The sequence below is a fragment of the Salmo trutta genome, unplaced genomic scaffold (assembly GCF_901001165.1).
Source record: "Salmo trutta unplaced genomic scaffold, fSalTru1.1, whole genome shotgun sequence".
In the NCBI taxonomy this organism is placed as follows: domain Eukaryota; kingdom Metazoa; phylum Chordata; class Actinopteri; order Salmoniformes; family Salmonidae; genus Salmo; species Salmo trutta.
This window is the reverse complement of record NW_021822521.1, coordinates 527,131-551,466: the sequence shown is the minus strand read 5'-3', so window position 1 is coordinate 551,466 and position 24,336 is coordinate 527,131. Positions and strand designations below refer to the sequence as shown.

Here is a 24,336-nt window from a genome sequence, read left to right as displayed (position 1 = left end):
ACACAACCACCCACTAGACTGAAGACACAACCACCCACTGGACTGAAGACACAACCACCCACTAGACTGGACTGAAGACACAACCACCCACTAGACTGAAGACACAACCACCCACTAGACTGAAGACACAACCACCCACTAGACTGAAGACACAACCACCCACTGGACTGAAGACACAACCACCCACTAGACTGGACTGAAGACAACAACCACCCACTGGACTGAAGACACAACCACCCACTAGACTGAAGACACAACCACCCACTAGACTGAAGACACAACCACCCACTGGACTGGAGAAGACACAACCACCCACTAGACTGAAGACACAACCACACACTGGACTGGACTGAAGACACAACCACCCACTAGACTGGACTGAAGACACAACCACCCACTAGACTGAAGACACAACCACCCACTGGACTGAAGACACAACCACCCACTAGACTGAAGACACAACCACCCACTAGACTGAAGACACAACCACCCACTGGACTGAAGACACAACACCACTAGACTGGACTGAAGACACAACCACCCACTAGACTGAAGACACAACCACCCACTAGACTGAAGACACAACCACCCACTAGACTGAAGACACAACCACCCACTGGACTGAAGACACAACCACCCACTAGACTGGACTGAAGACACAACCACCCACTGGACTGAAGACACAACCACCCACTGGACTGAAGACACAACCACCCACTAGACTGAAGACACAACCACCCACTGGACTGGACTGAAGACACAACCACCCACTAGACTGAAGACACAACCACACACTGGACTGGACTGAAGACACAACCACCCACTAGACTGGACTGAAGACACAACCACCCACTAGACTGAAGACACAACCACCCACTAGACTGAAGACACAACCACCCACTGGACTGAAGACACAACCACCCACTAGACTGAAGACACAACCACCCACTAGACTGGACTGAAGACACAACCACCCACTGGACTGAAGACACAACCACCCACTAGACTGAAGACACAACCACCCACTGGACTGAAGACACAACCACCCACTAGACTGAAGACACAACCACCCACTGGACTGAAGACACAACCACCCACTGGACTGAAGACACAACCACCCACTGGACTGAAGACACAACCACCCACTAGACTGAAGACACAACCACCCACTGGACTGGACTGAAGACACAACCACCCACTGGACTGAAGACACAACCACCCACTGGACTGGACTGAAGACACAACCACCCACTGGACTGAAGACACAACCACCCACTGGACTGAAGACACAACCACCCACTAGACTGAAGACACAACCACCCACTGGACTGAAGACACAACCACCCACTGGACTGAAGACACAACCACCCACTGGACTGAAGACACAACCACCCACTAGACTGAAGACACAACCACCCACTGGACTGGACTGAAGACACAACCACCCACTGGACTGAAGACACAACCACCCACTGGACTGGACTGAAGACACAACCACCCACTGGACTGAAGACACAACCACCCACTGGACTGGACTGAAGACACAACCACCCACTAGACTGGCCCAGTCCCAAATGAAACCCTATTCCCTTTATAGTGCACTACTTTTGACTAGGGCGCCGTCTGAAGATCCAGGGGAAGGGAGGAGGAACAGAGGCAGGTTGTGTATGGTTGAGTGTGGCTCCATGGTTTTGGTGAGGAGGCAGCAGCATCCTCCACAAGGAGCTCTTTTCTACCACCTTTGAACTCCATGTGAACCCAATAGTTGTCTGAAATGACTTCGCAAAGCAGAGAACTTGATTACTAAAAACTAAAGGATTCACATGCGCACGCGCACAAACACACACAAACCCACACAGGCACAGTCACACACGCAGACACACGCAGACACACACACACACACACACACACACACACACACACACACACACACACACACACACACACACACACACACACACACACACACAGGCACAGTCACACACGCAGACACACGCACACACACACGCAGACACACGCACACGCGCGCACACACACACACACACACACACACACACACACACACACACACACACACACACACACAGGCACAGTCACACACGCAGACACAGAACACACACACACACACACACACACACACACACACACACAAACCCACACAGGCACAGTCACACACGCAGACACAGAGCACACACACACACACACACACACACACACACACACACACACACACACACACACACACACACACACACACACACACACACACACACACACTGGGACCTTTAAACTTCATGTGAACCCAGACCATCGCCGGACATGAACCGGACAGAGAACTGTCCAAAATATCCATGCCCTATTGAAACATCTGCTATACTTTAGTTGGCCCATAAAAGCTGAGATGTGTCTATTGTGTATCTTGCAGAAGGGTTCAACAGTGATTAAAATTCCTTACTGGACACATAATGGAAACCAATTGCATGTCCCAAATAGCACCCTATTCCCTATATAGTGCACTGCTTTTGACCAGAGTCGATATGGGCCCTGGTCAAAAGTAGTGCTCAATATAGGGAATATGGTGCGATTTGGGACGCAGGCAATGTAACAGGGATAAGTGCCATTGGGGTTATGTCAAAAGTCTAGAAGCTGAGATGTTAGTTAAACATCAGAAATAACTGATATGTTCACAAGAGAAACAGTTCCACCATAAACCTATTCATTCAAATTATTCAAGTGATTCAACTGGACTTACTTCCTTTGACAGGCACCATCAGCTGCTATTCCAAGTGGTTTTCTTGCAAATGGTTCCCATGAAAACAGCAGACAGCTTGACCCTTCACAAACCGATAATATGAGAAATGGAATAACTGAGTTTCTGGTTATCATTTGAGTAAGGATGGGGGGGAAATCTATACATTAAAGTATCTATGACTTGGGTGGCTGGAGCCTTTGAAAAATGTTCAGGCCTTCCTCTGACACCGCCTGGTATATAGGTCCGGGATGGCAGGGAGCTCAGGCTTCCTCTGACACCGCCTGGTATATAGGTCCGGGATGGCAGGGAGCTCAAGCTTCCTCTAACATCGCCTGGTATATAGGTCCGGGATGGCAGGGAGCTCAGGCTTCCTCTGACACCGCCTGGTATAGAGGTCCGGGATGGCAGGGAGCTCAGGCTTCCTCTGACACCGCCTGGTATATAGGTCCGGGATGGCAGGGAGCTCAGGCTTCCTCTGACACCGCCTGGTATAGAGGTCCTGGATGGCAGTTAGCTCGGCCCTCCTCTGACACCGCCTGGTATAGAGGTCCTGGATGGCAGGGAGCTCATCCTTGCTCGGACACCGCCTGGTATAGAGGTGGTGTCAGATTCCTGTCATACCTTGTACATAGACTGTTTACAGGGTAAAAAAATCAATGTGTCATTTTGTAATTTGGGTGAACTATCCCTTTAAGTTAGAACTGAAACCATTTTTCAGAGGCAGGGACTGGGAGACTAGTCAGGATCGAGGGAAAGATGAACGGAGCAAAGTACAGAGAGATCCTTGGTGAAAACCTGCTCCAGAGCTCTCTGGAGCTCTGTCAAAGTAACCATCGGGTCCTTGGTCATCTCCCTGACCAAGGCCCCTCTCCCCCCATTGCTCAGTTTGGCCGGGCGGCCAGCTCTAGGAAGAGTCTTGGTGGTTCCAATCTTCTTCCATTTAAGAATGATGGAGGCCACTGTGTTCTTGGGGACCTTCAACGCTGCATTCCCTTTTTCATTATGGGGTATTGTGTGTAGATTGATGAGAAATGTGTTTTTATTCAATCCATTTTAGAATAAGGCTGTAACGTAACAAGATGTGGAAAAAGTGAAGGGGTCTGAATACTTTCCGAATGCACTGGATTTGTCATCCTTATATTTTGCGAATCACACAACTGCAAGGCATAGCTCCAAACTGAGGCAAGACACGTATCGAAGACAAGAGCCGGGAGGGTTAGGGGGAAGGTGTTGTTGGAAATGACTGGTAGATTAAGCCAATTAAGCCAATGCCTATGCACAGGTTTCTCGTGGTCTTTCTATTGGCTAACGAAGGCGTTGGTCCACCAGACTCTTCGTGCATTTGAGCAGAAGTGTCTGGGAACCAGATGACCACTCTGATGACAGAACAGAGGCTGTACAGGCCCTGTTTTAAGATTGACAAGTCCTTGTACAACACCAGCACGTACATCAAGAGGTTGGACTGACATACAGAAGGTTATGGGTTTAAGTCCCTTGACAGATAGTTATGTGAGATGAAAGATTGATTAGTGGCAATGGGAAGTATTGAAGTCCTGAGAACCTCAAAAACTTCAATGATCTGAGTGTTTCCTTTCAAATTTGTCCCTTGAATTATTCCTCCAACGACATCTGTTCTGTGTTGGAGAAACCAGTGGAGCTCCACTATGTCCCATGTAGGGAGTAGCAGGTATCAACTGGTCCCTCTCCAGAAGCCATTCAGATTTGGGAAAACACTGTCAATTGAACATGAGGAAATGGAGGCTGAATGAAGCAAAACAGTTTTAATAACAGCACTATTGACCTCTTTATCCTTATTAAACTGCTGTTAGAATTCAAACCATCGCGTTTGGCAATGAGGCTGCACTGAGCTTCAGACGTTGTATTGACCTCAGCCTTGCAGGCCAATAAGTGAGCAGGCCCAAATGTCACAGAGACAGTGACCAGTGTTCTGTCAAACCCACATCATTAGCACTATAATGGTATCCCAGTTACGACTAACTCTGAAACGCATGTTTTCAGATCGCATCAGACAGGCTGTGAAATAGGTTAGGAGTCTGTTCAGCTCTCAGACATTGGTTGGTGTAGTCACACACACACACACACACACACACACACACACACACACACACACACACACACACACACACACACACACACACACACACACACACACACACACACACACACACACACACACACACAAAGTTTCATTTTACACACAGTGACACACAGGCAACAGAGACATACAGACCGACAGACATGCAGACAGACACTCCTAGAGGGGTTATGAAATCAGCCATCTATCCTATCCCACTGGGCACAGACATCAATTCAACGTCTATTCCACGTCGGTTTAATGTAACTTCATTGAAATGACATGGAAACAATGTTGATTCAACCAGTGTGTGCCCAGTTGGATCGATGTGATGTCATCTCCCTCGCAGAGAGCAGAGAGGGTACAGAACAGCCTCCAACACTAGCACCTCCCAGACAGGACCGGGTTAGCCTGCCCTGCCCTGTCCTGTCTGCCCTGTCTGCCCTGTCCGTCTGCTGGGCCTTCAGAGGTGCTTAGCAGACGGCAGAAATATTTCACGTTACACTATGTGCGTAGGTTAGACTTCCTATCACGCTCTCTCGAATTATGCTCTGAATTCGGATGCATAATCTTTATTTTCTTGCCTGAGTGCGATTGGGGAGACAAACATTCAAAAAGGGATTTGGTTGGAAGGGCTGTCACTGAGTTTGATTTCTAGAGACCACAGGATATAATGTTGTATGTGACTGATACACAAATCCACTAGATTTGATATAATGAGAGCAAACTGATTTGGCTCTGGGTTTTTCTGGTACTGTAATTGTAGCTTATTACAGTAGGAAATACAGTAGCTCACCTAAATACATAGGCCTGAGATAGAGACCCTAAACAAATCATAATCTATTTCACTAAGCTATTTTGTTAATTATTCAAGGTTAATTATCCAAGTCAAGGAGTACATAAAATGTTTTAAAAGAATCGCTCTGTTGTTTTGCTAATACATTTTTCTATATTACATCATAGAAAATACAGAAAGGTCAGGCCATCAAAATACAGAAGGACTAGGTCAGGGCATCAACATACAGAGGGACTAGGTCAGGGCATCAACATACAGAAGGACTTAGGTCAGGGCATCAAAATACAGAAGGACTAGGTCAGGGCATCAAAATACAGAAGGGCTTTAATCAGGGCTTCAAAATACAGAAGGACTAGGTCAGGGCATCAAAATACAGAAGGACTAGGTCAGGGCATCAAAATACAGAAGGGCTTTAATCAGGGCTTCAAAATACAGAAGGACTAGGTCAGGGCATCAAAATACAGAAGGGCTTTAATCAGGGCATCAAAATACAGAAGGACTTAGGTCAGGGCATCAACATACAGAAGGACTAGGTCAGGGCATCAACATACAGAAGGACTAGGTCAGGGCATCAACATACAGAAGGACTAGGTCAGGGCATCAACATACAGAGGGACTAGGTCAGGGCATCAACATACAGAAGGACTAGGTCAGGGCATCAACATACAGAGGGACTAGGTCAGGGCATCAAAATACAGAAGGGCTAGGCCAGGGCATCAACATACAGAAGGACTAGGTCAGGGCATCAACATACAGAGGGACTAGGTCAGGGCATCAACATACAGAAGGACTAGGTCAGGGCATCAACATACAGAGGGACTAGGTCAGGGCATCAACATACAGAGGGACTAGGTCAGGGCATCAACATACAGAAGGACTAGGTCAGGGCATCAAAATACAGAAGGACTAGGTCAGGGCATCAACATACAGAAGGACTAGGTCAGGGCATCAACATACAGAGGGCTAGAAAATGTATTTTCTATTCTATTTACATTCTCAATTACAATAGAATAATATTTGACATTTCTCCAAGTGTCTCTCCCGGTATGGATGGCTTTGACGTAGAGTTTTCATGGTCTCGCTCCAGAGGAATGCACCAGACCCAGTCAGCAAGCACACAACTGTGAAGTCTGACATTTCTCAACTTCCAGAGCGAACACTATTTGACCAGCAGTGAATCATGTCACTGGCAGCAGCAGAGAGAGCTGCTCTGAATCTCAGGTCATTAATAAGATGCTTTTCAAGCAGCTGCTCTTTCTGGCGGGAGCATGAATAGGGAGATCTGCGTCCCAAATGGCACCCTATTCCATATATATATATATATATATATATATATATATATATATATATATATATATACATACATACATACATACATACATACATACATACATATATATATATAGATATATATATATATATATATGTGCACTATGTAGGGAATATGGTGCCGTTTGGGACGTAACCTAGGGATAGAAGGATTGGATGCAGCATGCATTGTTTTAGGTGTAGGGGAGGTAGCCGGGATATTTCATTGATTATTATGACCGGTGATAAATGGAGAATGGAAACAGTGTTTCATGGAAAGAATGGGAGGAATGCACAGCTGGACTCCAAAATAGGAATTGAATCAAACCTTAGTGTTATCTGCAGCTGCTGTGAGTTAGCCTATCAAATCTATCCCTGTATTAAAGGGTCAAAATGGAGACGTGGAAAATCAACAGTTTACATATCGACATATCTGAATTATGAATACAAAGCACTAGAGCCCGAATGTGTCGTTTCACCCAAATCATCGTCCGTGTAGTGTATATCAATATATATCAATAATTCCAGCGATAACCGACATATTCGGCGCACGTGACAAATACATTTTGATTTGATTTGATTTTGTTCACTAAATTGGATGAGAAAAGGGAATCTCATGGTGGTCTGAACACTGGGTCATTCTCATGATGTGTTCTTGTTATTATTGTTATTATTGCCATAAAAGAAGAAATCAACCTTTGAAGCGTATTTCTTGGACAATTGTCTCTTTTCGACAGCAATTTCTGAGAACTCAGTGTGGAAAATGTTTCACTTTTTCATTTCCCCAACTGTAAAACAGTATGTCGGCAGATACCTACCTGTATATCGCTACCAGTAAGTTTTGTTCCTTCAAAGATCAGAATCGGACCCCATAAAACATATTGGTCGGCCACTACAAAGCACACTGCACAGCCACCATTCAAAGTACGCTCATCATGCTGACTTATAGGAACACATAGTGTCCCAAATGGCACCCTATTTGCTACATAGTTCACTACTTTTTGACCAAGGCCCATAGGGCCTATAGTGCCAAAAGTAGTGCACTATATAGGGAATAGGGTGCCATTTGGGACACAAAAATGCTAATGAACTCCCCTGAGTCTTACATTACACTACCAAGGTCCTCAGTGACGTCCACACTACACAGCCCAATACTTTTACAACTGGCCAAGTCACCATCTCCAACTGGCCAAATCCCCATCTCCAACTGGCCAAATCCCCATCTCCAACTGGCCAAATCACCATCTCCAACTGGCCAAATCACCATCTCCAACTGGCCAAATCCCCATCTCCAACTGGCCAAATCACCATCTCCAACTGGCCAAATCACCATCTCCAACTGGCCAAAATACCCATCTCCAACTGGCCAAATCACCATCTCCAACTGGCCAAATCCCATCTCCAACTGGCCAAATCCCCATCTCCAACTGGCCAAATCACCATCTCCAACTGGCCAAATCCCCATCTCCAACTGGCCAAATCCCCATCTCCTACTGGCCAAATCCCCATCTCCAACTGGCCAAATCCCCATCTCCAACTGGCCAAATCCCCATCTCCAACTGGCCAAATCACCATCTCCAACTGCCCAAATCCCCATCTCCGACTGCCCAAATCACCATCTCCGACTGGCCAAATCACCATCTCCAACTGCCCAAATCCCCATCTCCAACTGGCCAAATCCCCATCTCCAACTGGCCAAATCCCCATCTCCAACTGCCCAAATCACCATCTCCAACTGGCCAAATCACCATCTCCAACTGGCCAAATCACCATCCCCAACTGGACAAATCACCATCTCCAACTGGCCAAAATCCCCATCTCCAACTGGCCAAATCACCATCTCCAACTGGCCAAATCCCCATCTCCAACTGGCCAAATCCCCATCTCCAACTGGCCAAATCCCCATCTCCAACTGCCCAAATCCCCATCTCCAACTGGCCAAATCCCCATCTCCAACTGGCCAATTCCCCATCTCCAACTGGCCAAATCCCCATCTCCAACTGGCCAAATCCCCATCTCCAACTGGCCAAATCCCCATCTCCAACTGCCCAAATCCCCATCTCCAACTGCCCAAATCCCCATCTCCAACTGGCCAAAATCCCTGACACAAATCCCAACAGTCTATGTGTCAGACAGAGGGGCGTCTAAAGAACATGCCCAGGCTTAACAACACTGGAAGACACTGGGGTGCTGTTTGAGACTCAGACATGGTATTTTAAAACACTGGCAAACACAGTGGTGATGCCACTCATGTGGGCTGATTCAGCCAGATGCCTCATTTGTCCTACTTCAGGCAGAGGCCCCCACCACACCATAACTTGTTAGATAAAACCCAGATGGAGTAGCCATCTAAGTTTCCCCCTAGATTTGTAATTATGAAGCCAGCAAACGTTCCAAAGAGAAACCTCTTGCCCACTGACTGCTGACTGACATATAAGGGACCACCATCGTGGAAGAGGGGCTTTACTGGTTTATCTATTCTGCAGTCAAACTAGATCGACCAGTGTGATATCTATTCTGCAGTCAAACTAGATCGACTAATGTGATATCTATTCTGCAGACAAACTAGATCGACCAGTGTGATATCTATTCTGCAGTCAAACTAGATCGACCAGTGTGATATCTATTCCGCAGACAAACTAGATCGACCAGTGTGATATCTATTCTGCAGTCAAACTAGATCAACCAGTATGATATCAATTCCGCAGACAAACTAGATCGACTAGTGTGATATCTATTCTGCAGCCAAACTAGATCGACCAGTGTGATATCTATTCTGCAGACAAACTAGATCGACCAGTGTGATATCTATTCTGCAGCCAAACTAGATCGACCAGTGTGATATCTATTCTGCAGACAAACTAGATCGACCAGTGTGATATCTATTCTGCAGTCAAACTAGATCGACCAGTGTGATATCTATTCTGCAGTCAAACTAGATCGACCAGTGTGATATCTATTCCGCAGTCAAACTAGATCGACCAGAGTGATATCTATTCCGCAGACAAACTAGATCGACCAGTGTGATATCTATTCTGCAGACAAACTAGATCGACCAGTGTGATATCTATTCTGCAGACAAACTAGATCGACCAGTGTGATATCTATTCCGCAGACAAACTAGATCGACCAGTGTGATATCTATTCCGCAGCCAAACTAGATCGACCAGTGTGATATCTATTCCGCAGCCAAACTAGATCGACCAGTGTGATATCTATTCTGCAGCCAAACTATATCGACCAGTGTGATATCTATTCTGCAGCCAAACTAGATCGACCAGTGTGATATCTATTCTGCAGCCAAACTAGATCGGTCAGTATGATATCTATTCCGCAGCCAAACTAGATCGACCAGTGGGATATCTATTCCGCAGACAAACTAGATCGATCAGTGTGATATCTATTCCGCAGACAAAACTAGATCGACCAGTGTGATATCTATTCTGCAGTCAAACTAGATCGACCAGTGTGATATCTATTCTGCAGCCAAACTAGATCGACCAGTGTGATATCTATTCTGCAGCCAAACTAGATCGACCAGTGTGATATCTATTCCGCAGTCAAACTAGATCGACCAGTGTGATATCAATTCCGCAGCCAAACTAGATCGACCAGTGTGATATCAATTCTGCAGCCAAACTAGATCGACCAGTGTGATATCAATTCTGTAGTCAAACTAGATCGACTAGTGTGATATCAATTCTGCAGCCAAACTAGATCGACCAGTGTGATATCTATTCTGCAGCCGAACTAGATCGACCAGTGTGATATCAATTCCGCAGCCAAACTAGATCGACCAGTGTGATATCAATTCCGCAGCCAAACTAGATCGACCAGTGTGATATCAATTCTGCAGCCAAACTAGATCGACCAGTGTGATGTCAAACTAGATCGACTAGTGTGATATCAATTCTGCAGCCAAACTAGATCGACCAGTGTGATATCTTTTCTGCAGCCAAACTAGATCGACCAGTGTGATATCAATTCTGCAGCCAAACTAGATCGACCAGTGTGATATCAATTCTGCAGTCAAACTAGATCGACCAGTGTGATATCTATTCCGCAGTCAAACTAGATCGACCAGTGTGATATCAATTCCGCAGCCAAACTAGATCGACCAGTGTGATATCAATTCTGCAGCCAAACTAGATCGACCAGTGTGATATCAATTCCGCAGTCAAACTAGATCGACCAGTGTGATATCTATTCTGCAGTCAAACTAGATCGACCAGTGTGATATCTATTCTGCAGTCAAACTAGATCGACCAGTGTGATATCAATTCCGCAGTCAAACTAGATCGACCAGTGTGATATCAATTCCGCAGTCAAACTAGATCGACCAGTGTGATATCTATTCTGCAGCCAAACTAGATCGACCAGTGTGATATCAATTCTGCAGTCAAACTAGATCGACCAGTGTGATATCAATTCTGCAGCCAAACTAGATCGACCAGTGTGATATCAATTCCGCAGCCAAACTAGATCGACCAGTGTGATATCAATTCCGCAGCCAAACTAGATCGACCAGTGTGATATCAATTCTGCAGCCAAACTAGATCGACCAGTGTGATATCAATTCTGTAGTCAAACTAGATCGACTAGTGTGATATCAATTCTGCAGCCAAACTAGATCGACCAGTGTGATATCTTTTCTGCAGCCAAACTAGATCGACCAGTGTGATATCAATTCTGCAGCCAAACTAGATCGACCAGTGTGATATCAATTCTGCAGTCAAACTAGATCGACCAGTGTGATATCTATTCTGCAGTCAAACTAGATCGACCAGTGTGATATCAATTCCGCAGCCAAACTAGATCGACCAGTGTGATATCAATTCTGCAGCCAAACTAGATCGACCAGTGTGATATCAATTCTGTAGTCAAACTAGATCGACTAGTGTGATATCAATTCTGCAGCCAAACTAGATCGACCAGTGTGATATCAATTCTGCAGCCAAACTAGATCGACCAGTGTGATATCAATTCCGCAGTCAAACTAGATCGACCAGTGTGATATCTATTCTGCAGTCAAACTAGATCGACCAGTGTGATATCAATTCCGCAGTCAAACTAGATCGACCAGTGTGATATCAATTCCGCAGCCAAACTAGATCGACCAGTGTGATATCAATTCCGCAGCCAAACTAGATCGACCAGTGTGATACCAATTCCGCAGCCAAACTAGATCGACCAGTGTGATATCAATTCCGCAGCCAAACTAGATCGACCAGTGTGATATCTATTCTGCAGTCAAACTAGATCGACCAGTATGATATCAATTCTGCAGTCAAACTAGAACTATTTTAATTCCAGAGATGTAAAGAGCACAATAATGAAAATCAGGGAACAGAGGAACTAGTTTGAAGTAGGTTCATTTGAATGATCATGAAAAAAAAATATTATTGATATGAATAGCAGCAATAAAACTGTCAAATGAGCTTATGTGTCCTAAATACTAGTAACGTAGCCTTCCTCTGTGTGCGAAGAACTCAGGATCTAACAGGAAAATGTGAGTCTCATCCTGATCCAATCAGATGTCAGAATTCCCAGACTCTACCAGGGCCAGGGGGGTGATCCCTCCATCATCCCCTTCCTCCATCCCTCCTCCTTCCCCTCCTCCATTCCTCCTTCACGCGTCACCGCGTCGTAGACAGGACCGTTATAAATGGCTCTGCACACACTTCTGAAGCACGCCAAAGGGATTTACAGAGCTTCAGCAAGACACAAAGGAGGGAAAATTCTACCAAGAGAAAACTACCTTTCACTGAATCAGGATGTCTAAGCTTGCAGAGAGAACCCTTTTCATTTTCTACATTTCAACACAGGTAAATAAATTCAGTTAACGTTACAGAGTAGGCTCATCCAAACTACATTATGTGAAGAATATGAAAGCAAGGAGCAACAACTTTGATCACATTTGAACACAGTTTTCCCTTTTTCCCCCCAGATTTGCTCCCAGATCTTGGCGCAGGTGTGTCCGACACGGTGCCTATGTCCGCAGGAGCCTCCGATGTGCGTCCCCAGGGTCCAGTTGATTCTGGATGACTGCGCGTGCTGTCTGGTCTGTGCCAGGCAGAAAGGAGAGGTGTGCTCGGAAATAAATCCCTGTGATACACACAGGGGTCTGAACTGCGACTACACGGCCGATGTTCACCAGAGGACAGGTGTCTGTGTCGGTGAGTCATTTGTTAATTATATTGAACAAGTGATGACCTAGTGTAGGTGTCAGAGCGGGGTAGATTCCCTGGCCTTGTCTCAATTGGATTTGTTCAACTCCTGCGTACCTCTCTCCTCTGTCCTCTCTCGCCTTCTTTTGAAAAAGGTCAAAGGTAATCGAAGAGTGGCAGCGGGGACCCCGCCCCTATCTAAGAGCTATTGATGATGATAATGATGATGATGATGATGATGATGATAACAATTTACATTCATTTGAAGACACAAACACTTAAACATATGACATTTTGGATTTTATCCAGATATGAGTATTGGGAATTAAAAATGTTAAATAATGATTTGTGCTTTTCTTGTGTCCTCCTCTCTTCCACAGCTCATGAGGGAGACATCTGCCTGTTGGACGGTTCAGTGTACCAGAACGGGGAGACCTTCTTCCCCAGCTGCAAGTACCAGTGCACCTGCAGGGACGGTCAGATCGCCTGCGTGCCGCGCTGTAACCTGGACGTGATGCTGCCGGGCCCTGACTGCCCTCTACCCAGGAAGGTGGCGGTCCCAGGGGAGTGCTGTGAGAAGTGGGTATGTGACCCCCAACCAGAGGCCAGTGCCCTGGGCAGCTTCGCCATGGCTGGTAAGAACTCAGTCTCTCTGCTCTCAACTCAAATAACTTTTTATTTGTCACATGCGTAGAATACAACAGGTGAAGGTAGACCTTACAGTGAGATGCTTACTTACAAGCCCTTAACACTTATTTTTCTTAAAACGGCATTGTTGGTTAAGTAAAAAAAAAGATAAGTAAAAAATAACAATTAAATAACAAATAATTCTCTAGTGTACTACATAAGGAATAGGGTTCCATGTGGGACGCAGTTTCTCTCTCTACTTCTGACGTGACTGGTACTCTGGTGCAAGCCACAAAGTCAAGAGTCAGATTCTTGCATGCCTCTAGGTTGACCTGGCTGGCTCTGTGTGAAGGGAAATGCTGAATTGCCTCAGAGTACAGAGAGAGACTCACAGAGCAAGTTGACTTATCCCAGGAAGCCTCCGTGTAGACCTCTGTAGCCAAAACATTCCATTTCCTGTTCTCTGGAATGTGATGTACCTTGGATCGTTGTTAATCTGTGATTAATGGACTTCAGGCACATAAAGAATTAGATTCCGATAGAACTGTGAATTGGATTACCTGTATACCGATTATACACCAATGTAGGGGAATCAATTAACCACACAGATCCCAATACCAGCCTAACATAAGTCTCCTCTTATGCACTGTTGTCCAGTAATTCTTATGTTCATCAATCAATCTAGCGTGCATCTGTATTTCCCATGTCACAACATCTGTCTCATACGGTGTGTCCCTCCCTGTCCTTCCGTACAGCCTACAGACAGGAGGAGACAGTGGGGATTGACTCGTGGGACCCCAGTACTAACTGCATAGAGCAGACTACGGAGTGGGGCGCCTGCTCTCGGACCTGTGGCATGGGCATCTCCACCCGGGTCACCAACAAGAACCCCCGCTGTGAGATGGTCAAGCAGACGCGTCTGTGCATCGTCAGGCCCTGCGACAAACAGCAGCTTCAGCAGAAGGATGTTCCTAAGGTAGGCTACTCAACCCACTGTCACTGTACTAATACCAGCAGCTTCAGCAGAAGGATGTTGCTAAGGTAGGCTACTCAACCCACTGTCACTGTACTAATACCATCAGCTTCAGCAGAAGGATGTTGCTAAGGTAGGCTACTCAACCCACTGTCACTGTACTAATACCATCAGCTTCAGCAGAAGGATGTTCCTAAGGTAGGCTACTCAACCCACTGTCACTGTACTAATACCATCAGCTTCAAGCAGAAGGATGTTGCTAAGGTAGGCTACTCAACCCACTGTCACTGTACTAATACCATCAGCTTCAGCAGAAGGATGTTCCTAAGGTAGGCTACTCAACCCACTGTCACTGTACTAATACCATCAGCTTCAGCAGAAGGATGTTCCTAAGGTAGGCTACTCAACCCACTGTCACTGTACTAATACCATCAGCTTCAGCAGAAGGATGTTCCTAAGGTAGGCTACTCAACCCACTGTCACTGTACTAATACCATCAGCTTCAGCAGAAGGATGTTCCTAAGGTAGGCTACTCAACCCACTGTCACTGTATTAATACCATCAGCTTCAGCAGAAGGATGTTGCTAAGGTAGGCTACTCAACCCACTGTCACTGTATTAATACCATCAGCTTCAGCAGAAGGATGTTCCTAAGGTAGGCTACTCAACCCACTGTCACTGTATTAATACCATCAGCTTCAGCAGAAGGATGTTCCTAAGGTAGGCTACTCAACCCACTGTCACTGTACTAATACCATCAGCTTCAGCAGAAGGATGTTCCTAAGGTAGGCTACTCAACCCACTGTCACTGTACTAATACCATCAGCTTCAGCAGAAGGATGTTGCTAAGGTAGGCTACTCAACCCACTGTCACTGTACTAATACCATCAGCTTCAGCAGAAGGATGTTCCTAAGGTAGGCTACTCAACCCACTGTCACTGTACTAATACCATCAGCTTCAGCAGAAGGATGTTCCTAAGGTAGGCTACTCAACCCACTGTCACTGTACTAATACCATCAGCTTCAGCAGAAGGATGTTCCTAAGGTAGGCTACTCAACCCACTGTCACTGTACTAATACCATCAGCTTCAGCAGAAGGATGTTCCTAAGGTAGGCTACTCAACCCACTGTCACTGTACTAATACCATCAGCTTCAGCAGAAGGATGTTCCTAAGGTAGGCTACTCAACCCACTGTCACTGTACTAATACCATCAGCTTCAGCAGAAGGATGTTGCTAAGGTAGGCTACTCAACCCACTGTCACTGTACTAATACCATCAGCTTCAGCAGAAGGATGTTCCTAAGGTAGGCTACTCAACCCACTGTCACTGTACTAATACCATCAGCTTCAGCAGAAGGATGTTCCTAAGGTAGGCTACTCAACCCACTGTCACTGTACTAATACCATCAGCTTCAGCAGAAGGATGTTGCTAAGGTAGGCTACTCAACCCACTGTCACTGTACTAATACCATCAGCTTCAGCAGAAGGATGTTCCTAAGGTAGGCTACTCAACCCACTGTCACTGTACTAATACCATCAGCTTCAGCAGAAGGATGTTGCTAAGGTAGGCTACTCAACCCACTGTCACTGTACTAATACCATCAGCTTCAGCAGAAGGATGTTCCTAAGGTAGGCTACTCAACCCACTGTCACTGTACTAATACCATCAGCTTCAGCAGAAGGATGTTGCTAAGGTAGGCTACTCAACCCACTGTCACTGTACTAATACCATCAGCTTCAGCAGAAGGATGTTCCTAAGGTAGGCTACTCAACCCACTGTCACTGTATTAATACCATCAGCTTCAGCAGAAGGATGTTCCTAAGGTAGGCTACTCAACCCACTGTCACTGTACTAATACCATCAGCTTCAGCAGAAGGATGTTGCTAAGGTAGGCTACTCAACCCACTGTCACTGTACTAATACCATCAGCTTCAGCAGAAGGATGTTCCTAAGGTAGGCTACTCAACCCACTGTCACTGTATTAATACCATCAGCTTCAGCAGAAGGATGTTCCTAAGGTAGGCTACTCAACCCACTGTCACTGTACTAATACCATCAGCTTCAGCAGAAGGATGTTGCTAAGGTAGGCTACTCAACCCACTGTCACTGTACTAATACCATCAGCTTCAGCAGAAGGATGTTCCTAAGGTAGGCTACTCAACCCACTGTCACTGTATTAATACCATCAGCTTCAGCAGAAGGATGTTCCTAAGGTAGGCTACTCAACCCACTGTCACTGTACTAATACCATCAGCTTCAGCAGAAGGATGTTGCTAAGGTAGGCTACTCAACCCACTGTCACTGTACTAATACCATCAGCTTCAGCAGAAGGATGTTCCTAAGGTAGGCTACTCAACCCACTGTCACTGTATTAATACCATCAGCTTCAGCAGAAGGATGTTCCTAAGGTAGGCTACTCAACCCACTGTCACTGTACTAATACCATCAGCTTCAGCAGAAGGATGTTGCTAAGGTAGGCTACTCAACCCACTGTCACTGTATTAATACCATCAGCTTCAGCAGAAGGATGTTCCTAAGGTAGGCTACTCAACCCACTGTCACTGTACTAATACCATCAGCTTCAGCAGAAGGATGTTCCTAAGGTAGGCTACTCAACCCACTGTCACTGTACTAATACCATCAGCTTCAGCAGAAGGATGTTCCTAAGGTAGGCTACTCAACCCACTGTCACTGTACTAATACCATCAGCTTCAGCAGAAGGATGTTCCTAAGGTAGGCTACTCAACCCACTGTCACTGTACTAATACCATCAGCTTCAGCAGAAGGATGTTCCTAAGGTAGGCTACTCAACCCACTGTCACTGTACTAATACCATCAGCTTCAGCAGAAGGATGTTCCTAAGGTAGGCTACTCAACCCACTGTCACTGTATTAATACCATCAGCTTCAGCAGAAGGATGTTCCTAAGGTAGGCTACTCAACCCACTGTCACTGTACTAATACCATCAGCTTCAGCAGAAGGATGTTGCTAAGGTAGGCTACTCAACCCACTGTCACTGTACTAATACCATCAGCTTCAGCAGAAGGATGTTCCTAAGGTAGGCTACTCAACCCACTGTCACTGTATTAATACCATCAGCTTCAGCAGAAGGATGTTCCTAAGGTAGGCTACTCAACCCACTGTCACTGTACTAATACCATCAGCTTCAGCAGAAGGATGTTCCTAAGGTAGGCTACTCAACCCACTGTCACTGTACTAATACCATCAGCTTCAGCAGAAGGATGTTCCTAAGGTAGGCTACTCAACCCACTGTCACTGTACTAATACCATCAGCTTCAGCAGAAGGATGTTCCTAAGGTAGGCTACTCAACCCACTGTCACTGTACTAATACCATCAGCTTCAGCAGAAGGATGTTCCTAAGGTAGGCTACTCAACCCACTGTCACTGTACTAATACCATCAGCTTCAGCAGAAGGATGTTCCTAAGGTAGGCTACTCAACCCACTGTCACTGTACTAATACCATCAGCTTCAGCAGAAGGATGTTCCTAAGGTAGGCTACTCAACCCACTGTCACTGTACTAATACCATCAGCTTCAGCAGAAGGATGTTCCTAAGGTAGGCTACTCAACCCACTGTCACTGTACTAATACCATCAGCTTCAGCAGAAGGATGTTCCTAAGGTAGGCTACTCAACCCACTGTCACTGTACTAATACCATCAGCTTCAGCAGAAGGATGTTCCTAAGGTAGGCTACTCAACCCACTGTCACTGTACTAATACCATCAGCTTCAGCAGAAGGATGTTCCTAAGGTAGGCTACTCAACCCACTGTCACTGTACTAATACCATCAGCTTCAGCAGAAGGATGTTCCTAAGGTAGGCTACTCAACCCACTGTCACTGTACTAATACCATCAGCTTCAGCAGAAGGATGTTCCTAAGGTAGGCTAGAATAGAAGTTCAAGAATAGAAGTTCAAGTTCAGTTAGTTTTTTTTGCCATTCGGACCAAATGCATTGCAAATCTTCCGACTAACAAAACTCACAAGAGCTCTGACAAAATACATGAAAGAAGTATTTCAGTGTTTCACCAACTGCCAATCATTTCCTCCTCTAAATCCTCAGAGAGGAAGCAAGTGCCTGAGGATGAAGAAGGTGGTGAAACCCATCCGGTTCAGCTATAAGAACTGCACCAGCGTCCTGACCTACAAGCCCCGGTACTGTGGTGTGTGTACGGACGGGCGCTGCTGCACCCCCCACAGCACCGAGACAGCGCAGGTGGACTTCCAGTGTGCTCAGGGTAAAGCCATCAAGAAAGCTGTGATGTTCATCAACACCTGCGCCTGCCACTACCACTGTCCCAGAGACAACGCTGTGTATCAGCCATCAGACCTGGTCTACAGCGGTTACAGGTTATAACACTGTCCCAGAGACAACGCTGTGTATCAGCCATCAGACCCGGTCTACAGCGGTTACAGGTTATAACACTGTCCCAGAGACAACGCTGTGTATCAGCCATCAGACCTGGTCTACAGCGGTTACAGGTTATAACACTGTCCCAGAGACAACGCTGTGTATCAGTCATCAGACCTGGTCTACAGCGGTTACAGGTTATAACACTGTCCCAGAGACAACGCTGTGTATCAGCCGTCAGACCTGGTCTACAGCGGTTACAGGTTATAACACTGTCCCAGAGACAACGCTGTGTATCAGCCGTCAGACCTGGTCTACAGCGGTTACAGGTTATAACACTGTCCCAGAGACAACGCTGTGTATCAGCCGTCAGACCTGGTCTACAGCGGTCACAGGTTATAACACTGTCCCAGAGACAACGCTGTAGTCAGGTGACTCTATACGTTCATGACTCTAAATGTTCTTGACAACATATCCCTGAAGGTGTATGGTTGGTCTCAGGAGGCAGAATCTCAGTTGCATACTTATCGCATCCTCTCTCCTCACCTCCTTCTCAAAACCCCTTTCATGAGAAAGCCAGATGTCCCTCCCCTCTGACATTCTTTCCCAATGGGTTTTGAGAAGGAGGCGAGGAGAGAGGGCGCGAGGAGAGAGGGCGCGAGGGGAGAGGAGAGAGGGCGCGAGGAGAGAGGGCGCGAGGAGAGAGGGCGCGAGGAGAGAGGAGAGAGGACGCGAGGAGTATGTAATTGAGATTCTCACAGTCAGCACTTAGCTACCTTTACAGAATGGATGAGCATGCTTTCTGCATCTGATAGAACTGGAAACGTTGTGCTTTAGTGTATCACAACGACAGAGTTTTCCTTTTCTGCTTACTGCAAACGGCCTCAGTGATCATACACAGCTCCTGGGTCAGTTTTAGACAGCCTCTGACTCAAACGGTCTCAGTGATCATACACAGCTCCTGGGTCAGTTTTAGACAGCCTCTGACTCAAACGGTCTCAGTGATCATACACAGCTCCTGGGTCAGTTTTAGACAGCCTCTGACTCAAACTGCCTCAGTGATCATACACAGCTCCTGGGTCAGTTTTAGACAGCCTCTGACTCAAACGGCCTCAGCGATCATACACAGCTCCTGGGTCAGTTTTAGACAGCCTCTGACTGTCCCAGAGGTATTTCCGAAATAGCGGTTAGTCTACCTACAATCGTTTCAAGTGCAATGTATGCACGTCCAACAGTTTTCCAGCTGCACGTCACAAACAAATGTCACATGAAAGCAACACCTGCTCACTGTTGTATTTGTTCTGGTGAAAACCTGTGTTTCTATTCCCCTCATTCCACTGACCTTTGACCTTTTAGATGTTTGCAGACTCTTGCCCTCTCCCAGGCTCTCCAGTCAACCTGGTCTTGGCCCACACAACAGTCATGTCGACAGCCAGGTCAAAGGTTGTTCTCATAATGTACTGCCGCTTTCTACAGCCAGCCTGTAAGTCTCCGCTCTTGGACCTCTAGCCCCGCCCCGTACACTTCAGACCTGGGTGAAATACATGTGTCAAATACTTGAGATGATTTAACTTGACCAGTGTGCAGGCTGTGGGTTGAGTTGGCAGTTTATGAGACTATTCCATTGGTTCCATTGTACAGGGCAAGCTAAGTCAAGTGCACCTCCAAAGTCTTTGGCATATATATGTCACCCAGTTCTGATATACTGTCATTGACTGCAATGCAATGTAGATTTTCCTAAAACAGGATGTTAATTTTCTACTCCTCTATGGTCTCCTCCAAAGGCTTGTATCCAGTAGTCTCTTGTAGAAAGATACAAGTTGTGTAAATACTTTACTGTATAGTTGGCGCGAGCGTGTATTAAATACACAGTGTCTGTATGTCTTTATATACCAAATGTAAATATGAATTCTATATAGTGTCTGTATGTCTTTGTAAACCAAATGTAAATATGAATTCTATATTGTGTCTGTACGTCTACTCTGGTTGTGTTTTGCCCAGCCTTTTCGGTCATTATAATAATACTGTACTTACTCATGATTTGATATTAAATATGTATATTTTATATAACTTCTGATTTGTTTCTCTTTATTCCAACCATCATGATATACTGTGTAGATAGGTTGATGTACATTAAATTGACCTAAAACTGAAAAACACAAGAATGGCACAACACCTTTCATATAAGGTTAATGCATAGTTTAGTGACAACCCCGTCGAATGAATGCGACATAACATGCTTTATGACTATTAGAGACCATGGTGCGTTCTAACTTCCAACACTCGCTTCTTTTACAAGTCAGTGAAGTTACTGAACGCTCAAAGCTCTCCCAGAACTGGTGCATAAAACCACGACACAGCAAACAGCGACACCTTGTGGGATATTTAACAAGTGCAGGAAAGAAAAAGGAAACATGACCTGTATTGTTATTCTTATCCAGAGTAAAAGTTAGCCATGACCATAACTGCAGAGTCCCAGAGTCCCTAATTGGAAAAGTACAGCACGTCACACTTCAGCTCCAATAGAAGCGTCGCGTCAATGTGACGTTCTACCTGCTACACACAGCACGTTGATTTGGGAGCGGAGATTAGCGTCTTTATTCTGTTTTCCCCTACTGCACTGTACCGTATTCATCTATTATTCGTAAGTACAGTAGCTGTTGGCCCAGTTTTCCGCATGTACTCATGAAATTGTTGCTAGTGTTGTTCTAAATGATACCCAGATTACACAAGTTGCTCTTGTTTACATTGTGAACATAGGTAGTCAGTGTAGCTAGTTAACAGTAGTAGCTTCTTGACTTCATAAATCTTAGTAAAATAACCAGTGTTGTAGAGCCGAGGCCAAATGCAACCAAAATGTACTTTATTTCAATTCACAAGATAGAATTAACATGCGCGTCAACCATCAAGAATTGACTCTCTGTGATGATTGCGTTTGGACGCTGCCGTTGCCCGCAACACGGGCAGTGAAACAGCTTTCATTTCAAAGGAAGCATTTCTCCAATGTCTGATTGCAATGCTGGACGCCCAATGGCTATAGTGTAGCAGGTCCATTAGTATGAGTGACCGTTCATAAACAAAGACAAATCGGGTCTTATTCCCTATATAATGCCTATGGGCCCTGGTCAAAAGTATGCACCATGGCTGCGTTTACACAGGCAGCCTAATTCTGATTTTTTTTACACTAATTGTTCTTTTGACCAATCAGATCACCTCTGAAAATGATCTGATGTGATTGTTTGAAAGACCAAATAGTGGGGTAAAAATATCAGAATTGAGCTGCCTGTGTAAACGCAGCCTATGTAGAGAATAGGTTACCATTCAGGACGTACAGTACACAGCCTATGTAGTGAATAGGTTACCATTCAGGACGTACAGTACACAGCCTATGTAGTGAATAGGTTACCATTCAGGACGTACAGTACACAGCCTATGTAGAGAATAGGTTACCATTCAGGACGTACAGTACACAGCCTATGTAGTGAATAGGTTACCATTCAGGACGTACAGTACACAGCCTATGTAGAGAATAGGTTACCATTCAGGACGTACAGTACACAGCCTATGTAGAGAATAGGTTACCATTCAGGACGTACAGTACACAGCCTATGTAGTGAATAGGTTACCATTCAGGACGTACAGTACACAGCCTATGTAGAGAATAGGTTACCATTCAGGACGTACAGTACACAGCCTATGTAGTGAATAGGTTACCATTCAGGACGTACAGTACACAGCCTATGTAGTGAATAGGTTACCATTCAGGACGTACAGTACACAGCCTATGTAGTGAATAGGTTACCATTCAGGACGTACAGTACACAGCCTATGTAGAGAATAGGTTACCATTCAGGACGTACAGTACACAGCCTATGTAGAGAATAGGTTACCATTCAGGACGTACAGTACACAGCCTATGTAGTGAATAGGTTACCATTCAGGACGTACAGTACACAGCCTATGTAGTGAATAGGTTACCATTCAGGACGTACAGTACACAGCCTATGTAGAGAATAGGTTACCATTCAGGACGTACAGTACACAGCCTATGTAGTGAATAGGTTACCATTCAGGACGTACAGTACACAGCCTATGTAGTGAATAGGTTACCATTCAGGACGTACAGTACACAGCCTATGTAGAGAATAGGTTACCATTCAGGACGTACAGTACACAGGCAGCCAGCTGGTAAAATACATTTTCTCTTGTCTCTGCACTGAGATAAATTAGTGAGAAAACTACAGTATATCATCACTGTAGTGTTGAGACAGACTGGTGTTTGCAGTGTAATCAGATTCAAACCTTTATTGTACGTCCACTGAGATTAGCAGGTTTGAGTCAGACCAGATGCACTTCCTAGATTTCATCCTTGGAAGAATGTTCTAGGTAGGCATTTCTGTAGTGTGTAGACTACAAGTTAAAAGCCTGTCAGTATCTCTTGCCATTAAAATAAAAAAAGTAACCTTTATTTAACTAGGCAAGGCAGTTAATAGCAAATTCTTATTTACAATCACGGCCGGTTGTAATACATACAGCCTGGATTCGAACCAGGGTTTCTGTAATGACACCTCTAGCACTGAGATGCAGTGCCTTAGACCGCTGTGTCACTCGGGAACCCATTAGAGCCCGTCACTAAACACATTTAAACACATTTCTTACTGAAATGAAATCTCCCAACGACAGGAACATTAGAGCCCGTCACTAAACACATTTCTTACTGAAATGAAATCTCCCAACGACAGGAACATTAGAGTCCGTCACTAAACACATTTCTTACTGAAATGAAATCTCCCAACGACAGGAACATTAGAGCCCGTCACTAAACACATTTAAACACATTTCTTACTGAAATGAAATCTCCCAACGACAGGAACATTAGAGCCCGTCACTAAACACATTTAAACACATTTCTTACTGAAATGAAATCTCCCAACGACAGGAACATTAGAGCCCGTCACTAAACCCATTTCTTACTGAAATGAAATCTCCCAACGACAGGAACATTAGAGCCCGTCACTAAACACATTTCTTACTGAAATGAAATCTCCCAACGACAGGAACATTAGAGTCCGTCACTAAACACATTTCTTACTGAAATGAAATCTCCCAACGACAGGAACATTAGAGTCCGTCACTAAACACATTTCTTACTGAAATGAAATCTCCCAACGACAGGAACAGGCTCTATTGATTGACTCATTTTGTTGGCATTAAATCAAACCAACAATGCTGAGCAGCAATGACC

At 45.3% G+C, this 24,336-nt stretch overlaps 1 protein-coding gene across 1 annotated transcript; it reads left to right on the top strand.

The window, feature by feature from the left end:
* The first annotated feature begins 12,489 nt into the window (after positions 1-12,489).
* Positions 12,490-21,161, top strand: LOC115182474 (CCN family member 3). The gene is made up of 5 exons (XM_029744075.1): positions 12,490-12,776; positions 12,899-13,127; positions 13,499-13,753; positions 14,501-14,721; positions 18,804-21,161. The coding sequence occupies exons 1-5, from the start codon at positions 12,726-12,728 to the stop codon at positions 19,095-19,097; spliced, it is 1,050 nt and encodes a 349-aa protein (XP_029599935.1). The 5' UTR covers positions 12,490-12,725; the 3' UTR covers positions 19,098-21,161.
* The last annotated feature ends 3,175 nt before the right edge of the window (positions 21,162-24,336 follow it).